At 54.1% G+C, this 26305-nt stretch overlaps 2 protein-coding genes across 5 annotated transcripts in view; both read left to right on the plus strand.

The window, feature by feature from the left end:
- LOC140896452 (B-cadherin-like) overlaps positions 1-11114 on the plus strand; it is a 44086-nt gene extending 32972 nt beyond the window's left edge. Inside the window, exons 9-16 of the mRNA XM_073308308.1 lie at positions 150-335; positions 1263-1507; positions 3274-3416; positions 4696-4920; positions 5771-5995; positions 6255-6385; positions 7317-7460; positions 8601-11114. Coding sequence (XP_073164409.1) covers positions 150-335; positions 1263-1507; positions 3274-3416; positions 4696-4920; positions 5771-5995; positions 6255-6385; positions 7317-7460; positions 8601-8813 — 1512 coding nt within the window. The 3' untranslated portion in view covers positions 8814-11114. The remainder of the gene's footprint in view (positions 1-149; positions 336-1262; positions 1508-3273; positions 3417-4695; positions 4921-5770; positions 5996-6254; positions 6386-7316; positions 7461-8600) is intronic.
- A 2266-nt stretch (positions 11115-13380) lies between these two features.
- TANGO6 (transport and golgi organization 6 homolog) overlaps positions 13381-26305 on the plus strand; it is a 93837-nt gene continuing 80912 nt past the window's right edge. For all 4 annotated transcript variants that reach the window (XM_073308309.1, XM_073308310.1, XM_073308311.1 and 1 more), the window contains exons 1-4: positions 13381-13491; positions 15525-16177; positions 21943-22059; positions 25445-25595. In XM_073308309.1, coding sequence (XP_073164410.1) covers positions 13416-13491; positions 15525-16177; positions 21943-22059; positions 25445-25595 — 997 coding nt within the window. In that variant the 5' untranslated portion in view covers positions 13381-13415. The remainder of the gene's footprint in view (positions 13492-15524; positions 16178-21942; positions 22060-25444; positions 25596-26305) is intronic.

Here is a 26305-nt window from a genome sequence, read left to right on the forward strand (position 1 = left end):
GAAATAGGTGCCGTGATTCTGGCCCAGGAGCTCCAGCTGCGGCTCCCTTTGGAGCCCAGCAGCTGAAGCAGCTGCACTGTGCCCCTGTGTGGAGGGTTGCGGCCAGTCAGAGCGGCGCCCTACAGTCCAGCCTGTCCCTTCCATTGCAGTACCAAGCCACGGTGCCCGAGAACGAAGTGGGGGTGCTGGTTGCCAGGCTGAGTGTGTCGGACAGGGACAAGCAGGGCTCTCCAGCCTGGCAGGCGAAGTACAAGATTGAGAGAGGGAACGAAGGGGGCTTTTTCACCATAACCACGGATCCCAACAACAACAACGGGCTCCTGAAAACTTCCCAGGTGAGTTGTGCCCACCCAGCTCTCACGCCTCACCTTGACGTGACTTTGAAAATGCTACGGTCCAGGGGGATGGCTCCTGGGGTCCTCAGCTGCACCGCTTCCCCCTCCTGCATGCACCCGCATTCACCCCAGGAACGTAATCCGGCCCGGCTCAGCCCACCACTGCTCTCAGGCTGCAGGAGCACGATCCCCAGCAGAGGGTGCCCTGGGGAGCTCCCAGTCCTAGTCCCCAGAGCCCTGCTGCGTGCGAGTCCTTCCCCGGGAAGGTACAGCTCTGTCTGGGGGCACAGGGGCTTTCCCTCAGCCACCCCAGAACCAACTCTACTGAGACTTACTCTTCTGAATCTCTTCCCAGCACTGCTCAGGGAGGGCAGGGGGGAGAGTCCGTCTGGTAGGACGGACTCGGGGCTTTAGGTTCCCAAAATTTCTCCCTCCCCCCTCCGGATCTGGTTAGGGGCTGTGGGCCTGCCCATGAGGGTCAGAGCTCGGTGCGCTACCTCCCACGGGCCCTGTGGGACTGCACCGAAGAGTGGGGAGGGAGCACGGCCAACGGATTAGACCAGGGGACTGAGAGTTGAGCAATCCTGTCACAGAACTTCAGTGCTTCCTTATCCCCGGCAGTGTGGTGGGGATGGTTCTCCCTCCCGGAGAGGGGCCCATGCTGGTGGAGCACTGGGGGGGTCTTGGATGGAAGGCACCCGGGGAAGGGGACAGCGCGCTCAAGGGACCTTCCTGAAGCGAGCCTGGTGATGGGCGGAGTTCCTCTGCCACCGGGTTAACGTGTGTCCTCTCTCCAAGGGCAGGATGAATAGCCTCCCAGCCATTCACAGCCCTGCTCCCTCCTCTCTGGGAATTCTCCCTGGCGTTAGCAGGGTTTATATTTTGTCTCTCCTGGAAAGCTGACTCCTTCCTTTGCCTCCTTTCCAGGGCCTGGATTTTGAGGTGCAAAGACAGTTCATTCTCAACGTTATCGCAGTGAACGACATTCCCTTCTCCGTGTCTCTCCCAACTTCCACAGCCACCGTTACTGTGAATGTTGAGGATGTGAACGAAGCCCCAATCTTTGATCCACCTATCAAAAGTGCAGTGGTCTCAGAGGATTTGCCTGTGGGACAGCAAGTCACCTCCTACGTGGCCCGGGATCCAGATAAGAGCCAGACGCAGAAAATCAGGTAAGGGCAGGAATGCTGCAGATAAGCCTTGGCAGGCCCCTGGGACTGAGCTCACAGCAGCCATTCGATTTGTGCATCAACTGCTCACGCCACCCCTAATCAGTCCAGAAATGCTGTGGAGCAAACACAATATGGCCTGTGCATGGTCTTTCTGTGTCCCATGGACCCAGGGGAAAGCCAGGCACTAAGGAGGTTCTGATTGTTGGCAAACTCCTCCTTCCTGCATCGGAAATCATCTCAATCATCTGCTCTCTTGAAAGGAAATAAAGGCAAATTCTCCAGGCAGATCCATGGTACAATTGCCCTGCCAAAACTCATACCTACCTTTGCACAATCTACCCTCATGCTTGAAAATTGCGTAACTGGAAATATACCGAGCTGGCTGTTTGCCCAGCTAACCAAGCAGATCGGGGCGTAGCTATGTGTCCAGCACAGCCAAGCCGCCTGCAGCTCCAGGCAAATCAGGCTACTGCCTGGTAATGCGAAGGCCTGGTTTACGCTACAGAGTTAGGTTGACGTAAGGCAGCTTACATCTAACTGGGTAAGCGTCTACACTAAAATGTAGCTCCCACCGATGTAAGTCACCCACTACACCGACTTCATAACTCCACCTCCGCGAGAGGCGTAGTGCTTCATCGATGTAGTGTCCGTGTAGACACCCTGCCACTGACCTTGCCTGTTGGCTGTCAGCTCTGCATGGGGCTCCAAGCTGGACCCCCCTCCCCGGCAGTGGGGCTCCCAGCCTTAGGAGCCGACTCTGTGGGTGCTCCAGGGCTGGAGCACCCACAGGGAAAAATTGGTGGGTGCTCAGCACCCACCGGCAGCTCCCTGTGGCCCCCAAGCTCACCTCCGCTCCGCCACCACTTCCTCCCCTGAGCGCACCGCGCTGCTCCGCTTCCCCCAAGCCCGGGAGCGGAAGGCAGGGGGGAGAAGCGGAGCGGCGCTGGCGTGCTCGAGCAGGGGCGGGGAGCGGTTCCTCTGCTCCCCCCCCAAAGGTTACTCCCTGTCTGCCGCCGCCTCCCCTGAGCGCACCGCCGCTCCGCTTCTCCCCCCTCCCTGGCTTCCTGGGGAGGAGGGGAAATGTGGTGGGCTGGGGGGAGGGGGAAGGAGGCGGGGCAGGGGATTTGGAGACGGGGTTGGAATGGGGGTGGGGGGGGGCGAGCACCCATCAGCACCGGCTAAAGTCGGCGCCTATGCTCCCAGCTTCAGGCCCAGGGCAGCAGGGCTCCAGGTGTCAGTGCCCCACTGAAGTCGGTCAAAGTGCTTCTGCCGCTGACAGAAGGAGCAAGTGTGGACGGGAAACAGTGTATTAATGACAGGGCTGCCTGAACGTCGCCTTAATTTTGCAGTGTGGGCATGCCCAAATCCACCCTTCCGCACCTCTCTCCTGAGCTCTTCCCTTCAGTTCCTTTAGCCGCGTGCTCTCGACACCTCTCTGGCTGGCTGGAGGGCAAGTAAACAGCCCCTCTGGTCTGAAATGAGAGAAGCTGCCTTCCTGCCAGCAGTCTGCGAGAGAGAGTGAACCCTAGCAGGCACCTGAGAGCCCTCGGCAGGGCAGCGACCGGTCCCCGCCTGCAGGGGATGTAAGCATGAAAGGGGCCAGTTGTTCATATTCACAAACCTAGTTTGCTAGATTTCAGCCTTAAACTCTCACTGGCAAATTCATTTCATGTTTCTATAGAGCATCACCCACCTGCTCAGCCCCCGCACTCCCCCTCCCCCCATGCTGGACCTTTCTCCTCATACCTGCTTGCCCTCCCCTCCAGGTACAGCATGCGGAGTGACCCTGCAGGGTGGCTGGCTATTGACGCCGAAAATGGCATCATCACAGCCAAACGCCCTCTGGACAGGGAGTCGAGCTACGTAGTCAACAACGTTTACGAGGCCACAGTCCTGGCTGTCGACTCTGGTAAAGACACGCACCTCCCTCTTGTTTCGGGCCCCTGTTCTCTGTCCAAGTGAACTGCCTGTGTGATGTGCAGTAAGGCAGCGATCGCTCGCGACTCTCCGGCAGCAGCGCTGCCTTCACGCTGTGTTTGGATCCAGACGCCCCTGGCAAGAGAAAAGGGACAAAACCTCTCCTCGTGCTTATGTGGCGGCTTTCCTCCCCGAAGTCCTGCACTGCTCCACAGAATAGAGAGCAAACAGCTGCTACCCCGGCGGTGGGGAAAGTGGCGTACGAGCCCCTGGCTGCACTGTATAATATTCTGGGACAGGAAAAGGAAAAATAGTGCCCATTGGACACTGCCTGGGCAAAACGTGACTGCCCAAGCTGGGACGTGGCCAAGACACCAGGGCTAATGCCACAGGAAAAGTAATGGCCCCAAGTGGTCTGCACTTTCCTGAGAGACAGAGATGGACTAAATTAGTGCTGTGGGAATGCTCACTAAAGCATGGCACCGTTTAAGCAGGGGTGGGCAAACTATGGCCCAGGGGCCGCATCTGGCCCATAAGGCCTTTTAATCTGGCTCTCGAGCTCCTGCCAGAGTGGGGTCGGGGGCTTGCCCTGCTCTGCATGTGCCATGGCTCCTGGAAGCAGCGGCATGTCCCTCATCCGCTCCTACGCATAGGGGCAGCCAGGGGGCTCTGGACATTGCCCCCACCCCAAGCACCGGCTCTGCAGGTACCACAGCCAAGGGGGGACATGCCCCTGCTTCTGGGAGCTGCTTGAAGTAAGCGCCGCCCGGAGCCTGCACCCCTGACGTCCTCCCATGAGCCATCCCCCTGCTCCAGCCCTGATCCCTCTCCTGCCCTCTGAACCCCTTGGTCCCAGCCTGGAGCATCCCCCAGCCCCACCCCACAGCCCGCACCCCCATCTGGAGCCCTAAACCCCTTGCCCCAGCCCAGAGCCCCTTCCTACAGCCTGAACTCATTTCTGGCCCCACCCCAGAGCCCGCATACCCATCCGGAGCCCTCACCCACTCCTGCACCACAACCCCCCATTTCATGAGCGTTCATGATCCGCCATACAATTTCCATACCCAGATGTGGCCCTTGGGCCAAAAAGTTTGCCCATCCCTGGTTTAAGGCCATCAGCCCAGGTCCCCTCCGCCCCGGCCCATCTGATGGCTAGGTTCTCCCCCAGCTGCCCATGCAGTGCTCGTACCAGGTGTGGGAGTCAGGTGGGCGGCAGAGTGTGTGGGATTCTAGTGTCCTCTGCACTGAGCCGTGGTGTCGCTCTCCCTTAGGGCAGCCATTCGCCACGGGCACGGGGACCTTGCTGCTGACCCTCACGGATGTGAATGACAATGGGCCAGTGCCAGATCCACGGGAATTTTACATCTGCAATCAGAACCCAGTGGTCCAGATGTTAAATATTGTGGACCTGGACCTTCCCCCAAACACCAGCCCCTTCAAGGCGGACCTGCTGCACGGCTCCGGCTCCAACTGGACAGCAACTGTGAACGCTCAGGGTAAGGGGCTGGGCCGCTATGCGCCCCTCTCGGCTTCTTCTGCTGCAAAGCAGGCTGTCCCCCCGCCCCGGCCTTCCAGAGCAGTCAGTTGTGTGGGGAGCTACCCCACGCTGGTATTCCCGCTCGGGCTGGTGGCCCAGGGGCTGCGGGGTAGAACTGGGCCCATCCGCCGGTTCTTTGTTGCTTTGTTTGACTTGCAAAACAGCCTGCGGAGCCACAAGGCCGTTCCAGTTACTGCTTGTGCTCCCCGTCCCCCAGCAGAGCGAGGGGCAGGGACCCCAGCCCCCTCTGGGGCCTGGTGCGTTCTCACTAACCTGCCCAGCCGCCACTCCTCAGAACGAGAATGTGAGAGCTCTGGAGCAGGCATGTGTCTGCCAGGCCACTCTTCAGGTGCCAGCCAACCCTACCGGTCTCCTGAACCCACAGCGGGTACCTGAGGGTAGAGCCCCCCTAGGAAGGACCCCGAACGTGTGAAGGGGGCTCAAGCTTCCCCACTCCCACTGGGCCTGCTGGTTGTAGCCAGTGGCAGCTCCGCCCCCCTAATGCCCCCAATGCCAGTCACACTGCCAGCTGTAAGGGTTGCGAGCTTCCCCCCACCCCTACGAACCCCAAACTCCGTAAACCTCCCTGCAGGAGCTGGGCTTTGCAGACAGCCAGGCCCTCCCAGCGGGGAGGCTGCTCTGCAGTGTGTCCAGCTATAGAGCTGGAGGGGCTGGCGGCTTTGGCCTCCCATTGTGCCGGGGTCCTGCAGCAGTGCTGATGTGGCATGGCCAGGCCTCGGTGCTGAGACTACCCACCTCCAGGATCCCGTCACTTTCTGACTCGAGCCCTAAATCCTGCTCTCCCCCAGGAAACAGCCTGGCCTTAAAGCTAACCAAATACCTGGAGCCAGGAGAATACAGCATCTTCCTGCAGCTGGTGGACAACCAGAGTAAATCCCAGGTGACGACTGTCAAAGCCAGTGTGTGCGACTGTGACGGGGAAGCCAGGAACTGCGAGAAGAGAGCAGCCATCGCGGGCGGTCTGGGGATCCCGACCATCCTGGGGATTCTCGGAGGAATCCTTGCCTTGCTGAGTGAGTACTGCGGGCGGAGTCCCCTCACCCCGGAGCCTCCCGTGCCTGCCAAGCGAGTTACTGTTGCAAAAGGCCTTAACCTCAGACTCACGGCAACTCCCCTCACTGCTGAAATGACTTCCCAGCGTGCGCCGTTGCCTGAGAGCTCCCTGGCTGGAGCAGTGCATCAGAGGGAACTGCTCCCACTGCTCTCTGGCCTGACCTGGCAGTGCAGGTTGCTGGCCCAGATAAAGGCAATGCTTTCACTCCCTCTTTCTAGTCCTGCTGCTGCTGCTGCTGCTCTTCGTGAGGAAGAGGAAGGTGGTGAAGGAGCCCTTGCTTCTCCCCGAGGACGACACTCGAGACAACATCTATCACTACGACGAGGAGGGCGGCGGGGAGGAAGACCAGGTGGGTGGAGCTCGGAAGCTGTTGCTCTAGGAAGGCCCTGCTCTCGGGGCAGAGCGGCTCCCCTGCGTGCGGCTGGGGCTCTGCGCTGAAAGTCTCCAGCGCGAGAGCATCGCGGGGACCTCCTCCGGACGCAGGCAGGATGGGCTCTTTTTGTGCCTTGCCCAGTCTCACAGCCAGGCTCGTGTGGCCTGGCGAGGTCACACAGTGGGTCAGTGGCATTGCCGAGCTCTGAAACCAGGATCCTCTCGATCCAGCTGCTTGCTGTGCTGATTGGCTCTGCGGGCATCCCACGTCGCTCCCCAAATGCGGCGGTCGCCATCACCCAGGGCCTGGAGTTACGCTGCGTCTTGGTCGCCAGCTGCCCTCTCCGATCTCTGACACCCCCCATGTCAGCCCCTCCACTGTGGGCCAGGCCGTTCGGATAGCCCGAGTGTGACTCGCTCGGCACGTTGAGTGTGTGCGGCCGATGCACGGGGGGGGCCTGTGGAGCTGCGCTGCCTCTCGGGCCTCGGTTCCCCAGTGTGGCCCTGACAACGCTGCCCGTGGCTTCTCGTGGCCAGTAACGTTGGATTTGCTTGTGCTTCTAGCACTGACATGAGCCAGTTACGGAAAAGGAGGAGGAGACATGAAAACCCACTCCGGCCTTCAGCGCTCCTACCCCCGGCCCCTCTCCCCCCACTTCAGCTACCGCTTCCCGGCAGGTCTTGGTACAGAGCCGCTCTCTGCAGTGCCCCTGTGCAGGGCTGAGAGCTGGATGCATCCCAAGGGAGGCGCTGCTGTGGGGTGACACTACAGTGGTGGGGGAAGTTCCTGCTGTTGGGCCCTGCCTGAGGCCCCCCCTTTACAACCTTGCTTTGGCTGCATCTCGCAAAACAGCCTGGCTTTCTCTTGCTCGTTTCCTGACATCCCACCTCTTCTCCCTCCTCCATAGGACTATGACCTGAGCCAGCTGCACCGCGGCCTGGATGCTCGTCCTGAGGTCACCCGCAACGATGTCGTCCCAACTCTCATGCCAGCCCCGCAGTACCGGCCACGCCCCACCAACCCTGACGAGATTGGCAACTTCATCGATGAGGTGAGTGGGGCTCGTCAGTGCCCGGCAGGCAGAGGAGTGGGTTACTCAGAGCTCTGACTCTGTTAGCAAGGCTTCCCGTTGGCTCGAGCCGTGCAGCAGAATCAATTGCTTTGGGCTGGGCTGTGCGAAAGCCCTTCCTTAGACCCTGCACCATAATTCCTAAGGCTCCGTCTCTGCGCCCAGTGGGGACACTAAAGCCAAAGATCCAGAATGTGAAACTCACTGGGGCTAGGGCATTCTAGGTGTCAGGCCCTGGCTAGGGAGCTCTTTCCTGAAGTTCAGGACTAGCCCCCTTCAGAGCCTGGTGCACAGCCCTTCTCTTCCCCCCAACCTGCCCCCAAGTAGCGAAGGCAGAGAGGAGTCCGATTATTATTCATTATAATGCTTGGAACTCAGCATTTTAATTCTCTTGGTGACAGCTCTGGGACCCCCTCGCAGCTGTGTGCAGTATCAGAGTGCACCAGATACAGGTGCTCCAGAGTCATCTAAACACCTGGTCAGGACTGGGGTGCCTGGGGGGCCAAGCCCACAGGGACAAAGGGAAGGGGAGATGGCATTCCTGCTGAGCATCCTTGGGGGAGCTAACTGTCTTGCTGGATTGCCCCCCGACCCCTCGGTGGGGCCCAGGTGCAATTCTAGAAGACTGCCCAGATCATCCATGGTAGTGTTGGCCCTCTTGTTCCTCATCTGCTTCTGTCAGCCGTGAAATAGCCCTGTTTTCAACTGGGATAAGCCGCACTCACGTGCAGTGCATCTACACTGGGGTGTGCACTGCTAAGAATAGCCCCAGTGCAGACAGACTCCGGGTGGATCCCCCCGCACCTCTTCACAGTCAGATCATGTTGTGAAGGGTTCCTTTGTGGTCACGAGAGCTAGAGGTTTAAGTTTCTTCCAAAGAGAAGCCGAGTCTCTAGCACGAGATGCCAGCTCCCATGGGTGCAGGGTGCCGTTGCATGGGCTGCTAACTGCGATGCAGATACAGAGTGTGCAGGAAGGGCTGATTCTGGGACAGCAGAACTGTACTGCTCCTCCATTTAAAGTCTGCCTGAGATTCTCCTGAGGGCATTCCCCGAGTGGCACCTCTGGGCAGGGCGAAGCTGTTGCTCTAGCTCGTGATTTAACGCTCCTCCCCACCCCCAGAACCTGAAGGCGGCCGACACTGACCCCACTGCCCCGCCATACGACTCCCTGCTGGTGTTTGACTACGAGGGCAGCGGCTCCGAGGCGGCCTCGCTCAGCTCCCTCAACTCCTCCGCCTCGGACCGGGACCAGGACTACGACTACCTGAAGGATTGGGGCGGCCGCTTCAGGAAGCTGGCCGACATGTACGGCGGGGGCGAGGACGAGGAGTAGGTGCCACCAGTGTGTGCGGGCCGCAGCTGTGAGAGAAATGTCGCTGCGGCCCGTTCGACACACACCAGCAAGGTCTTCCCGAGCAGGCTGGATGGCTGAAATTCCCTTTCCTTAGCAGACAACAGCACTACGTGAATCTGTCCTCCTCGCAGAACCTGGCTCAGTTTCTTCAGCCCCTGTTGTTCAGCCGTGGATAGCCAGGGCTTTCCAGGTTAATGGGGGTGGGGGGATTCTGTTTCGGTCAACTAAGGGCCTTGGTGGCAGCCTGCCCAGAGTGTGAGGCTTCTGCCCAGAACACGCTGCACTTTGACGGCTTCACTGTAGGGGCTGCAGGTTTCGGCGTGCTCAAGGCAGAGCAACGCACACTGGGATCTACAGCCTCCACAGACTGACTGGTTCTAGGAGAGGGCAGACGTGCCCCACCCTTTAGTTACCCCAGTTTTGTTTCCTCTCGTGCGTCTGGGGAGCTCCTGGCTGCTGTTACTTCCCCCAGATGGCCAGCCACAGCCACTTCCACTTCCCTGTGCCCACGTTGGTGAGTACTCACAACCACCTGCTAAATGGCCTAGTCTTGCCTCTTTGCAGCACACTGGGCAAGGGGTGCCCGGAGAATGCACTCACACCAGTCTGGTGCTGTGTAGCAATGTCTTCACCTGCCATGCTGCAGGCCTCCCAGGACAGGGGCCTGCTAACTTCTGGGGCTCCTCTCCTCCAGCGGTATCATTAAAAGGTAACCATTTCCCCAGTGCTCTCAGAATACCTCATTCCAAATTCAGGAAGCCTAGCGGGAAACTCCCCTCCACCAGCAGATGGGATTTGTTCACTTTTTAATGCCACCCATTGTGTGGTTCGGTGCTGCGTGTGCCCATGGAGTGGGCGTGTTCTCCAAAGGAGATGCTGAAGAGCAAGCGTGAAGTAGCCTCTTTCTCAGTAACTGTGGAGACCAGCTACCGCTGGGCCAGTCTGGAACACAGCCAGATTGCGAGGGACTTTGCCAGAGATATTTTTATTGAATTTTCAGATGCCCCTTATTTTTAATGTTATTGTTACCCTTAACCAAGAGTTGCACTTTGATACGTTTAGCGCTGTGCCAACCCAAAGACCAAAGATGATGGTAACCCGTTTACTAAGCAATCACAGGCACAGGAGATATGGGGGAGAGCCCCCAGGAAATCCTCAGGGAACGGACAGTAGATTCACACCCTTTCCTGGAGAACCCCAGACTCACCTTTGTGTGCTGGTTTTAATGAACCCAGCTTGTCCCTGTCCAAGCGTTCATATGCTTGGAACCTGATGATAATTTGTCTCTGTGTGCTGCAGTAGTGACTTTCCATTGCCCTAGAGTTCAGTATTCTTCCCCATCCCTACACTTTGCCATGCACTCCTTACCCCTCCAAAAACCTGGATTATAAACCAACTCTTAAGTAAAGCGCTCCTGAGTCCCTCCTCTCGCCTGTGCGGCTAGGGGCTGTAGTCTGTCCTCTGCTGACTGGAGGTGTGACTCTGAAGAAGTGTGTCACGTGATATTCCTGCCTAGTACACTTGGGGCTCTGTATAAATAAATGCAACGTCTAAAACCTGACTGTCAGCCCAGTTTGATGCTATATTTTTGTATAAAGCTGTTCATTCATATTTCTGAATAGGGGAGAGAGGATCTATAAAATTACCAGCCAATACCATGCCATGTTCTTTTCACGTAGTATTTAGCAGAATGTCTTATTTGATTTAATAGCTATAGGCCAATTTATATTTTTCCATAATGTCAGATTGTGGCTACTTCCTTCATTGTGTTGTCTAATCTCTAGCGTGTGCAGTGTAATTACTGTGCAATGGAGCTTTTAGAAAAAGGAAATGGCTTTATTTGGTTTCTAAACTGTGTATTTGGCTGCCTTAATACTTTGTACCTTTCTGTGACGGGGAATGGTGGGACACAAAGGAAGCTCAGAGAACAGCAATAGCTTCGTGTTAATCTGAGTACATTTTTATAACATTTTAATACATTTGTTTTAAAAAAATACTTTTCTTTTTTAATGTCAAGGCTAAAAGTCTCCGAACCGGTTTTGCTGCCCGTAGCTCATTGTGAATACTCTGTAGAACACTGGTTCTCAAACTTTTTTTTTTCCGCGAACCACTTGAAAATTGCTGAGGGTCTCGGCAGCCCACTTAATGATCTTTCCAAATGTTGTTTGTACCATAGGTAACTATTGTAAAGCGCTTTGGATAAAAGTGCTATATAAGAAAACTTAATAATAATTCAAGTTTTTTGGTTCTACAAATAAAAGCACACAACTCATATTTTAATATCCGTAGTCTTACCTTTCTAATGCGATGGATGTGGCCTCTCTCCCCCACTGCAGCAGCCTCTGAGCTGGGGCTGGGAAGGACAGGGGGTCTCTCCCCTGCCACGGAGCTGGGGCTGGGGAGGAGGGCCATCTCTCCCCAGCAGCCACAGCGCTGGAGCTCGGGAAAGTCACCTCTTTCTGTGGCTGCCCAGCCCTGCACATCCCAAATTCCCCCCACCCCCTCTTCTCACCCCACTGCCCTCTCCCACCTACCCCTTATTCCCCCCGAGGCCACCACCTCACCTTACGTGTGGATCTTCTCCCGGGTCCAGGCACCTAATTAGTGGAGTCACGCTGGCGCGGTTCCCCTGGTTAGGTGGGTGGCCCTTCATTCTCTCGTGTGCGGCTGCCCGGGCACGCACCTGAGAGGGAACGATTCATGGACCACCTGAATGGAGCTCGCAGACCACTGTTTGAGAACCGCTGCTCTAGAACTCCAAAGCTGAAGTCCAAGCCTGTCCCCCAAGGAGCAATGCTGTGGTGTCTCTGATCAACCTCGGCTGGCTCCTTTGGAAAAGAACAAAAGACAAATGCTTTCCTCAGCCTCTGGCTATTCTGTATGAAAATGGCTTTCGGAACGGCCGCACGCCGTGGGACAAACCTGGAGTGCTGCTGGCAGAGCAGGAACTAGCTAACCATTCTCATTCAAACAGCTGGAAGAGCACCTGCTATTGCTTCATACACCAATGGAGGGGTCAGGCTGGGATCCATTTTATACAAACAAGGCACAATAAAGGTCAGAACTAGACTGATTGAGTTTTGGGGCTAACTTAAAACAGCTCATTTCCCTGCAATGGTATAGGACAGCCCCAGCCTACTCCACGAAAGTTTTGCTGGTCCAACTATACAAGTACACCAGCAACCCCCTCACCCCACCCCACCCCAGTATAGAGGCAGCTTCCACTGGCAAGAATTGTTTTGCTGGTATAACTCATGCCAGTTCTCCAAGTGAAATAAGTTATGCTGGTATAGCTGCATCTACCCAAGGACTTTTGCTGGTGTAGAGATGTTGTCAAAATTCACCCCCCTCTGTGACATGGTTACACCAAATAAAGATTCTAGTGTAGACATAACCATTGAATGATAGTGAACCACACCATCAATGCTGGCTATTCAGCAGCAGAAATCGTAAGGAGAACTGAATGGTTGCTGAGAGTGCATGCAGTTTTACCTTGCTCTCAGCTTCTTCCTGACAGACCCCGGGCGCGTGGGACATGATGATATCTGGTGCACTGGACACAAGGCTGAACTGGAGATCTGGGCTCCAGCCTCAGGTTCCTTGTACTGTACACACTACCGAAGGACACTGGTGCCCTGTGCGGCCAGCCCTGAGGTGTGCACGTGTAACTATCCACCTATTCGCTCTCCAAAGGGCCATATGGGGCACATATGGCTGCGCAGAGCTAGAAGAGGCAGGAGTCCAGCAAAGTAGCAAGTGGGTGGGTCAATCCTCCATTTGTTGATCCGGGGTAGGAAATGGAGGCAAGAGGCTAGCTTTCCTCTGTCAGCTGCTGGGTGGAGGGCTGGAGGCTGGTCAGTGCAGGGGGTCTGGTAAGCAAGGAGTGAAACCTGAGTTGTTGGGACAGAACTGACTTGGGCTGCTGGGAAACCAGGGTCTGTCCACGCTCCCCAGGGCTGCCAGCAGCACCTGGATGGCCTCGCGCGGGGGGCTGGCGCAGCGACAGGGGGTTAGATGGAACTGGTCTGTTGCGTCCCTGAACTGGGCGTCTCGTGGCTGAGGGGGCCCCCCCCAGCCCGGGGCCTGGGGCTGCCCCGTCTGCTAGGGCCCAGCGGGGGGCCTGCAGGGCGGCGAGGCCCTGTACCGGGGGGCCCTGGTGCAAAGCCTGGCTGCATGGGGGACACGGGGCGCGTAGCAGCGCGGCTGCAGAGGAGCCAGAGGAACGACCCCCGGGAGCCCGGCGGGAAGGGCCGAGCCCTGAGCCATGCTACAAGCTGACTAACTGCCCACGGTCTGACCCTCCCAAGATGGCGGGAAGACAGCTCACGGAAGCTTATGCTCAAATAAATGTGTTAGTCGCTAAGGTGCCGCAAGTCCTCCTGTGGCGGATTCGAACAGGGCTGCGTTAGTCTGACCCTCCCAAGATGGCGGCAGGGCCAGGCCGCGGCGGCACTAGTCTGACCCTCCCAAGATGGCGGTAGGGCCAGTCCGCTCCTCCCCTTAGGGGGCGGTACGAGTCTGACCCTCCCAAGATGGCGTCTCGGTGCGCTATTGTGCGCAGGCGCAGAGGGCGCGGGCGCTATGGCCGGGAGTTTGAAGCTGGAGCGGGTGGCGGAGGCGCTGGCGCTGCTGATGGGGAGGCCCGGAGGAGGCACCGGTGAGAGGGGCGGGGACTGTGGGGCTCGCGTGTTGGGGTCCCCCCCACACGCCCTGGGTGTCTCTACCGCCCCGCCCCCGCAGGAGTCCCCCCGCCCCCTCATTGCCTGTGTGGGCCCCCCCGACCCCGCCATTGCCTGTGTGGGGTCCCCCCATTGCTCTCAGCAGCCCCTCCCCGCCCCCATTGCCTGTGTGGGGCCCCCGCCCCCCCCATTGCCCTCCACAGCCCCCCTACTGCCCCCCATTGCCTGTGTGGGGCCCCCCGCCCCCCCATTGCCCTCCACAGCCCCCCTACTGCCCCCCATTGCCTGTGTGGGGCCCCCCGCCTCCCCCATTGCCCGCAGCAGCCCCTCCCCGCCCCCCATTGCCTGTGTGGGGGCCCCCGCTTCCCCATTGCCCTCCACAGCCCCCCTACTGCCCCCCATTGCCTGTGTGGGGCCCCCCGCCCCCCCATTGCCCTCCACAGCCCCCCTACTGCCCCCCATTGCCTGTGTGGGGCCCCCCGCCTCCCCCATTGCCCGCAGCAGCCCCTCCCCGCCCCCCATTGCCTGTGTGGGGCCCCCCGCCTCCCCCATTGCCCTCCACAGCCCCCCTACTGCCCCCCATTGCCTGTGTGGGCCCCCCCGACCCCGCCATTGCCTGTGTGGGGTCCCCCCATTGCTCTCAGCAGCCCCTCCCCGCCCCCCATTGCCTGTGTGGGGCCCCCTGCCTCCCCCATTGCCCGCAGCAGCCCCTCCCTGCCCCCCCATTGCCTGTGTGGGGGCCCCCGCTTCCCCCATTGCCCTCAGCAGCCCCCCCGCCCCCCATTGCCTGTGTGGGGCCCCCCGCCTCCCCCATTGCCCTCAGCAGCCCCTCCCTGCCCCCCATTGCCTGTGTGGGGCCCCCCGCCCCCCCCATTGCCCTCCACAGCCCCCCTACTGCCCCCCATTGCCTGTGTGGGCCCCCCTGACCCCGCCATTGCCTGTGTGGGGTCCCCCCATTGCTCTCAGCAGCCCCTCCCTGCCCCCATTGCCTGTGTGGGGCCCCCCGCCCCCCCATTGCCCTCCACAGCCCCCCTACTGCCCCCCATTGCCTGTGTGGGCCCCTCCGACCCCGCCATTGCCTGTGTGGGGTCCCCCCATTGCTCTCAGCAGCCCCTCCCCGCCCCCATTGCCTGTGTGGGGGCCCCCGCTTCCCCCATTGCCCTCAGCAGCCCCCCCGCCCCCCATTGCCTGTGTGGGGCCCCCCGCCTCCCCCATTGCCCTCAGCAGCCCCCCCCCGTTGCCTGTGTGGGGGCCCCCGCCTCCCCCATTGCCCTCAGCAGCCCCCCCGCCCCCCATTGCCTGTGTGGGGCCCCCTGCCTCCCCCATTGCCCGCAGCAGCCCCTCCCTGCCCCCCATTGCCTGTGTGGGGCCCCCCGCCCCCTCCATTGCCTGCAGCAGCCCCTCCCTGCCCCCCCATTGCCTGTGTGGGGCTCCCCGCCTCCCCCATTGCCCGCAGCAGCCCCTCCCCGCCCCCCATTGCCTGTGTGGGGCCCTCCGCCTCCCCCATTGCCCGCAGCAGCCCCTCCCTGCCCCCCATTGCCTGTGTGGGGCCCCCCGCCTCCCCCATTGCCCTCCACAGCCCCCCCACTGCCCCCCATTGCCTGTGTGGGCCCCCCCCCGCATTGCCCGCAGCAGCCCCTCCCCGCCCCCATTGCCCGCAGCAGCCCCTCCCCGCCCCCATTGCCCGCAGCAGCCCCTCCCCGCCCCCATTGCTTGTGTGGGCCCCCCCGCCTCCCCCATTGCCCGCAGCAGCCCCTCCCTGCCCCCCATTGATTGTGTGGGGCCCCCTGCCCCCCCATTGCCTGCAGCAGCCCCCCCACCCCCTATTGCCTGTGTGGGGCCCCCCACCCCCTCCATTGCCCGCAGCAGCCCCTCCCCGCCCCGCATTGCCTGCCGCAGCAGAAAACTAATAATAACAGCTATGGAGGGACAGTATACGGCTTAGGGGAGGGCAGGTGCACCGCTCTCGCAATCCTTGTATTGTACGTGATCTATTTGTTTTTCCTTTTAGGAACAGATTCAGGTTCTCTCCAGGCGGCAAAACATGCAGATCTGCTCGAAACCTTAAACTCCAACTTGGCTGCTTTAGAGGAAAAGCTTGGTCAGGATCCCCAGTGGAATGAACTGCGGAGCTTGAGAGCTGAAGTCAGAGAGCAGGCTGTTTGGCTAGAAAGCTCTACAGATGTGACCTGGAGTTTTACTTGTCAAGTCCTGCTGTTACTGCTGAGTCTGAAAAAGCGCATGATCATCTTAGCTGCTGCTTACCATCCAGCCAAACCAAACCCTAGGACCGCTGAAGCTGCTCCAGCTCTCAGCCCTGACACGCTCAGTATCTCCCAGCAGAAGACTGTTCAGTCTGCATTGCAGTTTGTGATTACCTTAGGCCTTTGTCCATATCTCTTGCCTGGGGTTGGAATCCCACTGAAGCACAGGACAGAGTTCAGTGCTGTTGTTCAAGATGTGGTATCTCCCAACACTTCCCCCAGTGCAATGCATAGGCTGTATGGCAGCTGTACTGCACTGCTGCAGATTGCACAGCACCCATCTTTAGGCAACCTCATCCTTACCCGCCACCTTGGGGACCTCATAGCAGGTCTGTGCCAGCTAGGATTCTGCCCGACCAAAGGAAAGGGTGAGCAAGCCAGGCCATTGGAGCAACTAAAGGTGTGTATTCTGATTAGAATTTCCTGCCTTAATTTTGTGTATAGACCCCATCCTATAGCTTCCATTTTTCTGGGGCAAAGACAGCTAACTGGAAGAGACATAAAACCTTGTGCTTCAGGACTTCAGCCAATCTCTCACTATTAGGGAGCAAGATGAGACCTTCCTTGGGGAGAAGATTATCCCATTTCTGCCTTCTGTGTGGTGTCTTGCACCTTCCTTTGAAGCAGCTGGTACCAGCAACTGTCCGAGACAGGGTACTGGGCTAGCTGAACCACAAATCTGATCTTGTCATAAGAACATAAGAATGGCCACACTGGGATGGACCAATGGTCCATCGAGCTCAGTGTCCTGTCTTCTGACAGTGGCCAGTGGCAGAGGCTTCAGAGGGAGTGTACAGAACAGGGCAGTTTATAGAGTGATCCATCCACTGTTGTCCAGTCCCAGTACCTGGCAGTCAAAGACTTAGGGACACCTATGACATGGGGCTGCATCCCTGACCATCTTGGCTAGTAGACATTGATGGACCTGTCCTTCATGAACTTTATTTAATTCTTTTTTGAACCTAGTTATTCTTTTGGCCTGCACAACATCCCCTGGCAACAAGTTCCACAGGTTGACTGTGTGTTGTGTGAAGAAGTGCTTATTTTTGTTTGTTTTAAAATTATTGCCTATTAATTTTATTGGGTGACCCCTGGTTCTTTTTTTATGTGAAAGGGTAAATAACACTTCCTGATTCACTTTCTCCACAGCATTCATGATTGTACAGATCTCCATCTTATCCCCACCTTAGCTGTCTCTTTTCTAAACTGAACAGTCTTTTTAATCTCTTCTCACATGGAAGCTGTTCTGTACTCCTAATAATTTTTGTTGCCCTTCTCTGTACTTTTTCCAATTCTAATATATCTGTTTTTAGATGGGGCAACTGAACTGTGTGCAGTATTGAAGGTGTGGGTGTACCATGGATTTATAGAGTGGCAATATGATATTTTCTGTCTTATTTATCTCTTTCCTAATGTTTCCTACCATTCTGTTTGCTTTTTTGACTGCTGCTGCACTTTGAGCAGAATGTTTTCAGAGAACTATCGACAAAGACTCCAAAATCTTTCTTGAGTGGTAACAGCTAATTTAGACCCCATCAACGTGTATGTATAGTTGGGATTAAGTTTTCCAATGTGCATTACTTTGCATTTATCAAAATTGAATTTCATCTGCCATTTTGTTGCCCAGTCACTCAGTTTTGTGAGACTCTTTTGTAGCTGTTCACAATCTGGTTTGGACTTGACTATCTTGCTACTTTTGTATCGTGTGCAAACTTTGCCACCTTGCTGTTTACCCCCTTTTTCCAAATTGTATGTAAATATGTTGAACAGCACTGGTTCCAGTACAGATCCTTGGGGGACCCCATTATTTACTCTTCTACACCAGGAAAACTGACCATTTATTCCTACCCTTTTTTCTGTAGCTTTTAACCATTTACTGAACTGTGAAAGGACTTTCCTTCTTATTCCGTGACTGCCTCTTTTGCTTAAGGGGTGTCTGCTGCTGTCTGAACTTACAAGACAGCATGCTGACATGCCCTCAGCCCCACCAAAAACCCACTCTCTCTCCCCCCACATACACACAACACACTCCCTGTCACACTCCCTCCCACCCTCCCCATTTGAAAAGCATGTTGCAGCCACTTGCATGCTGAGGTAGCTAGCACAATGCACTGCTCTCTGTGGCCTTTGCAAGAGCTACTAATGTGTCCACACCAGTGCGCTTGTAGCTGTCAATGTGGACAGATTGCAGCGCTTTCCCTAGGCTGGTTTGACTCAAAGTGCTCTACATCTGCAAATGTAGCCATGTCCTCAATTTCAACCAGTTTGCCCAGTACTGAAGTGAAGCTTACTGGCCTGTAATTGTCAGGATCTCCTCTGGAGCCTTTTTAAAAAATAGGCATTACATTAGCTATTTGCCTATCATCTGGAACAGAGGCTGTTTTAAGCGAAATGTTACTCACCACACTTAGTGGTTCTGCAATTTCATATTTGAATTCCTTCAGAACTCTTGGGTGAATCCCATCTGGTCCTTGTGACTTATTACTGTTTAATTTATCAATTTGTTCCAAAAACATCCCTACTGACGTCGCAATCTGGGACAGTTCCTCAGATTTGTCACCTAAAAAGAATGACTCAGGTGTGGGAATCTCCCTCACATCCTCTGCAGTGAAGACCCACGCAAAGAATTCATAGTTTCTCAGCAACAGCCTTGTCTTCCTTGAGTGCTCCTTCAGTGCCTTGCTCGCTCAATGGCCCCACTGATTGTTTGCCAGGCTTCCTGCTTCTGATGTAATTAAAAAAGTTTGTTGTTAGCTTTTGTGTCTTTGGTTAGTAGTTCTTTAAATTCTTTTTTGGCCTGCCTAGACTTGCCAGAGTTTGTGTTTCTTTCTATTGTCCTCAGCAGGATTTGATTTCAAATTTCTAAAGGATGTCTTTGTCTCTAACCACTTCTTTTACTCTGTTGTTTAGCCATGCTGGCATTTTTTTGGGTCCTCTTACTGTTTTTTTTTCATTTGGGGGTATACATTTAGTTTGGGTCTCTATTACTGTGTTTTTTATGAAGTTTTTATGCAGCTTACAGGCATTTCACTCTTGAGACTGTTCATTTTAATTTCCGTTTAACTAGCCGCCTCATTTTTGTGTAGGTCTCTTTTTTGAAGCTAAATGCTACTGTGGTGGGTTTCTTTGGTATTTTCCCCCCTACAAGAGTGTTAAATTTAATTACATTATGGTCACTATTACCAAGCAGTTCAGCTATATTCATTTCTTGAATCAGATCCTGTCCCCCACTTTGGACTAAATCAAGAATTGCCTCTCTCCCTGTGTGATCCAGGACTAGCTGCTCCAAGAAGCAGCCATTACTGGTGTCTAGACATTGTATTTCTGAGGTGACATGTTCCTTGTCAATATGTGGATAGTTGAAATCCCCCATTATTATTGGGTCTTCTGTTTTCGTAGCCTCTCTAATCTCCCTGAGCATTTCACAATCATTGTCACCATCCTGGTCAGGTGGTTGGCAGTATATTCCTATTGCTATACTCTTATTATTCAGGCTTGGAATTTCTATCCATAGAGATTCTATGGTACTGTTTTAATTCATTTAAGACTTTTACTGTATTTGACTCTATGCTTTCTTTCACATACAATGCCACTCCCCCACCAGTGTGACCCACTCCTATATATTTTGTACCCTGATATTACCGGGTCCCATTGATCATCATTCTACCAAGTTTCTATGATTCCTATTATATCAGTATCCTCATTTAATACCAGGCAGTCAAGTTCACCCATCTTACTATTTAGACTTCTTGCATTTGTATCCAAGCACTTATAAAATTAGTCTGCCTTCGTGTGATGTAATTGAATAGGGACTCTTTTTTGTTGTCTGTTTCTCTTCAGTTCCTACCTGTACTTTGTCAACTTCTATCCTCTCCTTGTTACAAGGATACAGAATATTCCCTTTAATAAATCCTCCCATATGGGATGTATGAACCATGTGCTCCTCTGCACCTATCAGTTTCCCCCGCTCCTTAGTTTAAAAACTCCTCTGTGACCTTTATAATTTTACATACCAGCAATCTGGTTCCATTTTGGTTTAGGCAGAGCCCATCCTTCCTGTATAGGCTTCTTCTTTCCCAAAAGATTCCCCAGTTCCTAATAAACCTAAATCCCCCCTCCCAATGCCATTGTCTCATCCACTCATTGAGACCCTGTAGTTCTGCCTGTCTAACTGGCCCTGCATGTGGCACTGGAAACATTTCAGAGAATGCTACCATGGAAGTCCTGGACTTTAATCTCTTACATAGCAGACTAAATTTGGTCTCCAGGATCCCTCTCCTACCTTTCCATATGTCAGTGTTACCTACACGTACCATGACCACCAGCTCCTCTCCAACCCTATGCATAAGGCTGTCTAAATGTCTTGAGAGGTTGACAGCCTTTGCACCCGGCAGGCAATTCACCATATGGTTCTCTTGGTCATCAAAACCCCACAATTTATATTTCTAATAATCAAATCCCCCGTTACTATTACCTGCCTCTTCCTAATAACAGGGGCCCTCTACCCCAGAAAGGTATCCTCAGTGTGAAAGAATACTATGACATCATCTGGAAGGAGGGTCCCAACTTTGGGATTGTTTCACTCCGCTCCAGCTTGATGTTCGCTTCCCTGAGACTTTCCTTCTCCTCAGCAGCACAGAGACTATCATAGAGGGGGTGGAACTGCTCTACTTTGGGCTTGTCTACACTACAAAATTAGGTCAACTTAAGTTAGGTCGACCTGCAGCCAATACAGTAATTAAATCGGCTGTTTGTGTCCATTACTACCCTCCTTCTGCCGGTGCTGCGCATCCTCACCAGTAGCACTTGTACCAACTGAAGTGGGGCATTGTGGGGCACTGACAGCCGGAGCGTGGGGCACTGATAGCCACACAAGGTTCACAGCTGGAGCCCTCCTCCTGCCTCAGGGCCCACAGCCCCAGCTGTGAGCCAGCTCAATTTCACAGTTGACATGCTTGTCAATTTCATGGCTGCTATTATCTCACTGTTCCTCTCTGGCTGTCAGCGGGTCCAAGGTGGGGCTTACAGCTGGACTCCTGTCCTGGGGCTGACAGCCAGAGCCAGAGGGGAAATGTGAAATAATAGCAGCCCTGAAACAGACAAGAATGTCAATTTCACTGCTGGTAGGCTCCTTGCTATGTAAATGAGCCCAGTGCTGGTGGCACAGCTTAGACTCTCAGCCCTGAGGTGGGGATGGGGAGGATCCCACTGTAAGCTCTGCTGCCAGGGCTGACAGCCGAGAAGAGGTATTGACAACCCGGAGCCCCGCTGCCACCTCCCAGTAAGGGACGCGAGGGAGAGGAGAGCCCAAGCCCGGGCTCTCCTCCCCTGACAATCCCTCACTGGGAGGTAGCAGCGGGGCTCCCGGTTGTCAGCTGCTCGACAACGGGGCTCTGTGCTGTCAGGCATCCAGCTGTGAGTCCCGTACTGGGCCAACGGGTAATGTAAGTAACGCAATTACTACACAGACACTGCGTCGCCCTACTACATCAACCTGAGTGCTACGCCTCTCGCAGAGGTGGAGTTATTAGGTCAGTGTAGTGGACGACTTCCATTGGTGGGTGCACCATTCTAGTGTAGACAGTTACAGAGTTAGGCCAAGGAAAACTGTCTTATGTCAACCTAACTGTAGTGTAGACCAGGCCTGTGTCCTACAAAGTCTCATCTGTGTGTCTCGCTGTCTCTCTTGGCTCCTCCAGTTTGGAAACTCTCATTTCAATAGCTCATATTCGGTCTCTGAGAGCCACGAGCTGCTTGCACCGAATGCACCTACACCACCTGCCCACAAGGCAAGTAATCGCTGCATTCAGTGCAATAAACAGGATGGACCCCACTCTGCTGCTGGACTTTTGCCTGCATTCTTTTTACTCTTGCAGGGTTGTTTTTTGCATTTGTTCCGTGTGTGTGTGTGTGTGGCAGTTCCCCTGTAACTGTTGTTCCTGAACAGTTTTTGTTTATATTTGCCTTAACTAAAAAACACCCTGTGTCAGACAGAATTTAGAGTGGTCTCTAGATACCCACCTGGATGTTTCCCAGTCGATGTCTTATACGTTGCTAATGGTCCAGTAGAGGGAGCCAGGACCTAGCAAAATACGTGCCCTGTGCTGCTTTACTGTTTGTCTGTGCTGTATTCATATTCCAGCACAGAGACCTGTTGTTTTTCAGGGCCTTACAGAAGAGCAGAGAACCCGCAGTAGGGAGGCCTTGAAGAGTGTCTTGGATCGAGTCTACCAACCGCTAGTGGTCCAGGAACTGCTTGTTCTTCAGGGTGGATCCAAACAGGTAACAAGGATGCCAACTGGTTCTGTAGCTGGTCAGGAGGTGAGGGAAGGGAATCTGATTCATGAGGCTGTCTCCAGTGCCTGCACCTTCCAGTGGTACAGGAGCTGGAATATGATATGCTAGGGCAGGGGTGGGCAAACTTTTTGGCCTGAGGGCCACATCTGGATATGGAAATTGTATGGCGGGCCATGAATGCTCATGAAACTGGGGGTTGAGGTGCGGGGAGTGGGGATGAGGACTCTGGCTGGGGGTGTGGGCTCTGGAGTGGGGCCAGAAACGAGGAGTTCAGGGTGCAGGAGGAGGCTGGGGGTTGGTGTGTGGGGGGGGAGGAGGTGAGGGCTCCAGCTGGGGGTGCGGTCTCTGGGGTGGGGTTGGAGGTGAGGGGTTTGGGGTGCAGGAGGGTGGTCCAGGCTGGGACCGAGGGGTTTGGAGGGAGGAGAGAGATCAGGGCTGGAGCAGGGGGATGGGTCACGGGAGGAGGTCAGGGGTGCAGACTCTGGCTGGTGCTTATCTCAAGCAGCTCCTGGAAGTAGCGGCATGTCCCCCCTCTGACTCCTATGCAGAGGCATGGCCAGGTTACTCTGCGCACTGCCCTGTCCGCAGGCGCCGTCCCTGCAGCTCCCATTGGCCATGGCTCCTGGCCAATGGGAGCTGCAGAGCCAGCACGTGCGGAGCCCCCTGGCTGCCCCTACGCATAGGAGCTGGATGCGGGACATGCCGCTGCTTCTGGGACCCACGGAACGTGCGGAGTTGGGCAAGCCCCCAAACCCGCTCCCCGGCAGGAGCTCGAGGGCTGGATTAAAAGGTCTGAAGGGCTGGATGTGGCCCCCAGTCCATAGTTTGCCCTCCCCTGTGCTAAAGCATTAAACTGCAATTTCCTAGCTACCTGTCCAACCAGTGGGATGAAGATGTGGGGCTTGGAATATGCAGCAGAGACTTGCATTTGGAAGCTTTGTTTTATTTTTATTCAAGCTACATACTAGGAGTGAATCTATTTTCTTGAAAAGATAATAGAAGCACAGAAGCTTCTTCCCTAGAGAAGATGATGCTCTGGATCCATCCTTGCTATGTTGCTTCACCAAATATAATGTTGTATCAGCAGGGATGAATCTGGCTCGTTGTGGCTGGTTTGTTTGCTTCCTGACAAACCAGCTGAATTTGTGCTAAATACACATTGATGACTACTTCCTCCACTCTGAGATTGGCTGGGCTATTTGTCCTAGAAACTTGGCTATCTTACTAGTAATGAATAATGCAAACATATGTTAATAAAACATTATGGATTAGAATATAAATGCACAAAAATCAGCAAAATTGTGGCTCCTACAGCAACAGTGACCCTGTCACATTGAACATAAATATTTATGGCATAAAATAGTAATAAAAATTCTACTTGTGATGCCTGCAATAAAGCAGTGTTGCTGTGAGAGCCATAATTTGGAATGTTAATTTTTGTGCATTTACCCGTGTAGCTAGAATACAGCGCTTGTCAATTCCACAAGCTGACTACAGCTCCACACTTTCTTCTTTGCAAAGAAATTGTTCTGAGAAACACCTTGTACGCTTTGGGTGCTCTATGAATAGTAAATCAACATTCCTGGCAATGCTTTGTTCATTGGGTTAGCTGTGCTTTGCCCAGAACTCCCTGGAATGTATGTACATATCGTTGGCTTCCGTCAAAGCCAGTACAGCGTCAGTTCAGCAGTTTGTATTTTGTCAAGCTTCCAACATGGCTGTCCTTCTGGTGAAGTGTCTTGTCCTGTAACTTTCCTATGTCACTCTGGCAAAACAGGCATCGATTTATCTTCAGGCTATGAGGCGCTACCTTGAGTAAATACCCATTATGGCCACACTTTCCAGGGCTATGGGGAATGTGGGATTGGCCTGTGAAACTGACAATCCCTGATTTCAATCTGTACAGGACTGCTGGGAAAAGACTGTTACTTGGCTTTAAATGAACAGAGGAATTGCAGCTAGATGCACATCTTTCCTCCCATGTAGCAATTTAAACTAGGCCATGTTTCAGGGTGCTCTGTGGGGCTGTAAACTGGGAGAACCAGGGGAATTCAGCACACTGAGAGCTATGTTGCTGTCAGGAATTCAGTGTACCACTTCTGGTGAAATGAGAAATCTGAGCCTTGGTTTTAAAACCCTAATGCACAGTGCAGTACTGCCCCTAAATTGGAATTGTGTGTTCAGAAACGCTTGGCTTATACTGCTAGATTTACTGGCAAGGAGAATATTAGATTTTCCTTTCAAGAATCTTGTATGGATCCTCAATACATAGTCTTTTAAATACCTTTTCTAATTGCTTATCTGAATAGTGTCAGCAGTATTCTTGTGCTCCAACGGTGTAGCGTTATGCTGATCCATCTGTTTGGACTGGCAGGTGCCAATCAAAGTTGATAATTTTGAGCTGCAACTGTTTTCACTTAGCACTGGAGGCTTAAAGGGAGGGCAGATGTTCTTTAAAGAAAGCTGCTGTCTAGGATGGAGGTTGCTCCTCTCCCTCTGGAGTGTTAGGTTAAAGCAACATGAAAGAACAGTCCGTTGAAGGATTCGCGGTGTCAGATCTCATTAAATAAAGCAGCTGGACACTTCTGATCAGTTTTGACCTGGGTTGCCAGTAGCTTTGAATCTGCACTGATTCGTTCTTATTTGATCTTTCTTCCTCCATAAACACCCTTTTTATTTAATGTAGCTGTTTAACCTGGAAGTGAGGGCTGCCTTGTAAAGAAAAAAGGTGAGAGAATCCCCTGAGCTACTTCCTCAGTAAAGCAAACATGCACCCACCTTTTCCACGGTTGGTGTGACAGGTGACAGCGAATGCTGTCCATGCAGACTTCATGATTTCTAGGTTTGCAAACTCTAGATGGCACTGGTGTTTGTACTGGAACAGCCCCTGTCCTAATACTGATGCACACTCGGGTTGTTTCCTTTCTTGACCACGTAACCTATAGATTTGTATTCTCTGTCTTCTCACCACAGTGCTCCATCACTGTGCCCTGCAGTCACTGGAGTTGGACTTGCTCTCCTCTTGAGCGCAGTGAGCCCTGATTCCTACTGAGAACCCCCTGTGTGTCTCACTGGTAGTGAGACAGTCAAAGCTGATGCATAACCCCAGGAGAATGTAATTTAGGGAAAGAAATATCTGCATGGAGGAGAAGCTCCTGGGATGCTCAGCCCACCTAATTAAACCCTAATTATCTTGGTGCCATTGGGTGGTGAAGTGATTTGTAGAAAATTCCCCTCTGTGCTGTGTTCCTGCCATGACATACATCAAAGCCCTTCATGGCAGAGAGCATGTCGTCTTGCACATCTGAGAGAGCTTGCACCATTCTCTAAAGAAAATACATTTCCTATCCCCCTCTCCATATCCTTTCAGTGCTTGCAGTCCCCTGGACAAGAGGTGAAGCAGCCCCTTGCCCAAGCTCCAGTTTGGCTTCGGCGTCTCTGTGGACAGCTGCTCTCGGAGAGGCTGATGAAACCCAGTGGGGTTCAGGCTGTGGTCCGGGGCATCATGGAGGGAGCAGGAAGTAAGTATGTTGCTCAGACACTGTCATTTCTGTTTTACAGATTATGAATGAAATGAGACTTCCCAGGGTGGGTCAGAGATCTTTCCATCCCATGAAATAATAAGCTGGAATAGCATTATGGGGACCCTCACAAGAGATTTCCTCTTTAATTAGACTATAAATACTTACACACACGGGTTATGCTTGCTTCTGATCTTAAAAAGGGACTACTGAGCTCCTGAACTTCAAGACACCTTTTGTCAGGGTGTGTTGTTACATTTCTGGGTTCTGTGCCTGGAAACCTCTACAATTATTGAGAAAATATAAATAAAATGACAAAACCTAGGGCAAAAACACCTGTGCATATGAAATGCCAGTTCCTCACTCTTGTGAAGAATAAGTTTGTTTTTAAAGATCTGTATTGTTGATCTTTTTATTAGCTCCTATTTCTGTAAAGGGCATTGGTGCATGGGAACAGTGCTCTGTGTTAGTAAATGATGATCATCTGGGAGAGGAGTGAGATCGATTCCACACCCAATAGGGTTTGGGATGTCAAGGCTTACCACTGCCCCCCTCTGGCCAATTAGCTCAGGAAGGGGTTTCTCTCCAAGACTAACCTCTTGACCTGACCTCTGGGACGTGTGTTCCATAGCCTGCACTCCCAGAGCCCCGGCCAGGGTGGTCAGTCTTGTGCTGTGGCTCTCTGAGAGGGTCTTGAGATCACCACCTGC

This window comes from Lepidochelys kempii, chromosome 12 (assembly GCF_965140265.1).
Source record: "Lepidochelys kempii isolate rLepKem1 chromosome 12, rLepKem1.hap2, whole genome shotgun sequence".
Taxonomy (NCBI): Eukaryota; Metazoa; Chordata; order Testudines; family Cheloniidae; genus Lepidochelys; species Lepidochelys kempii.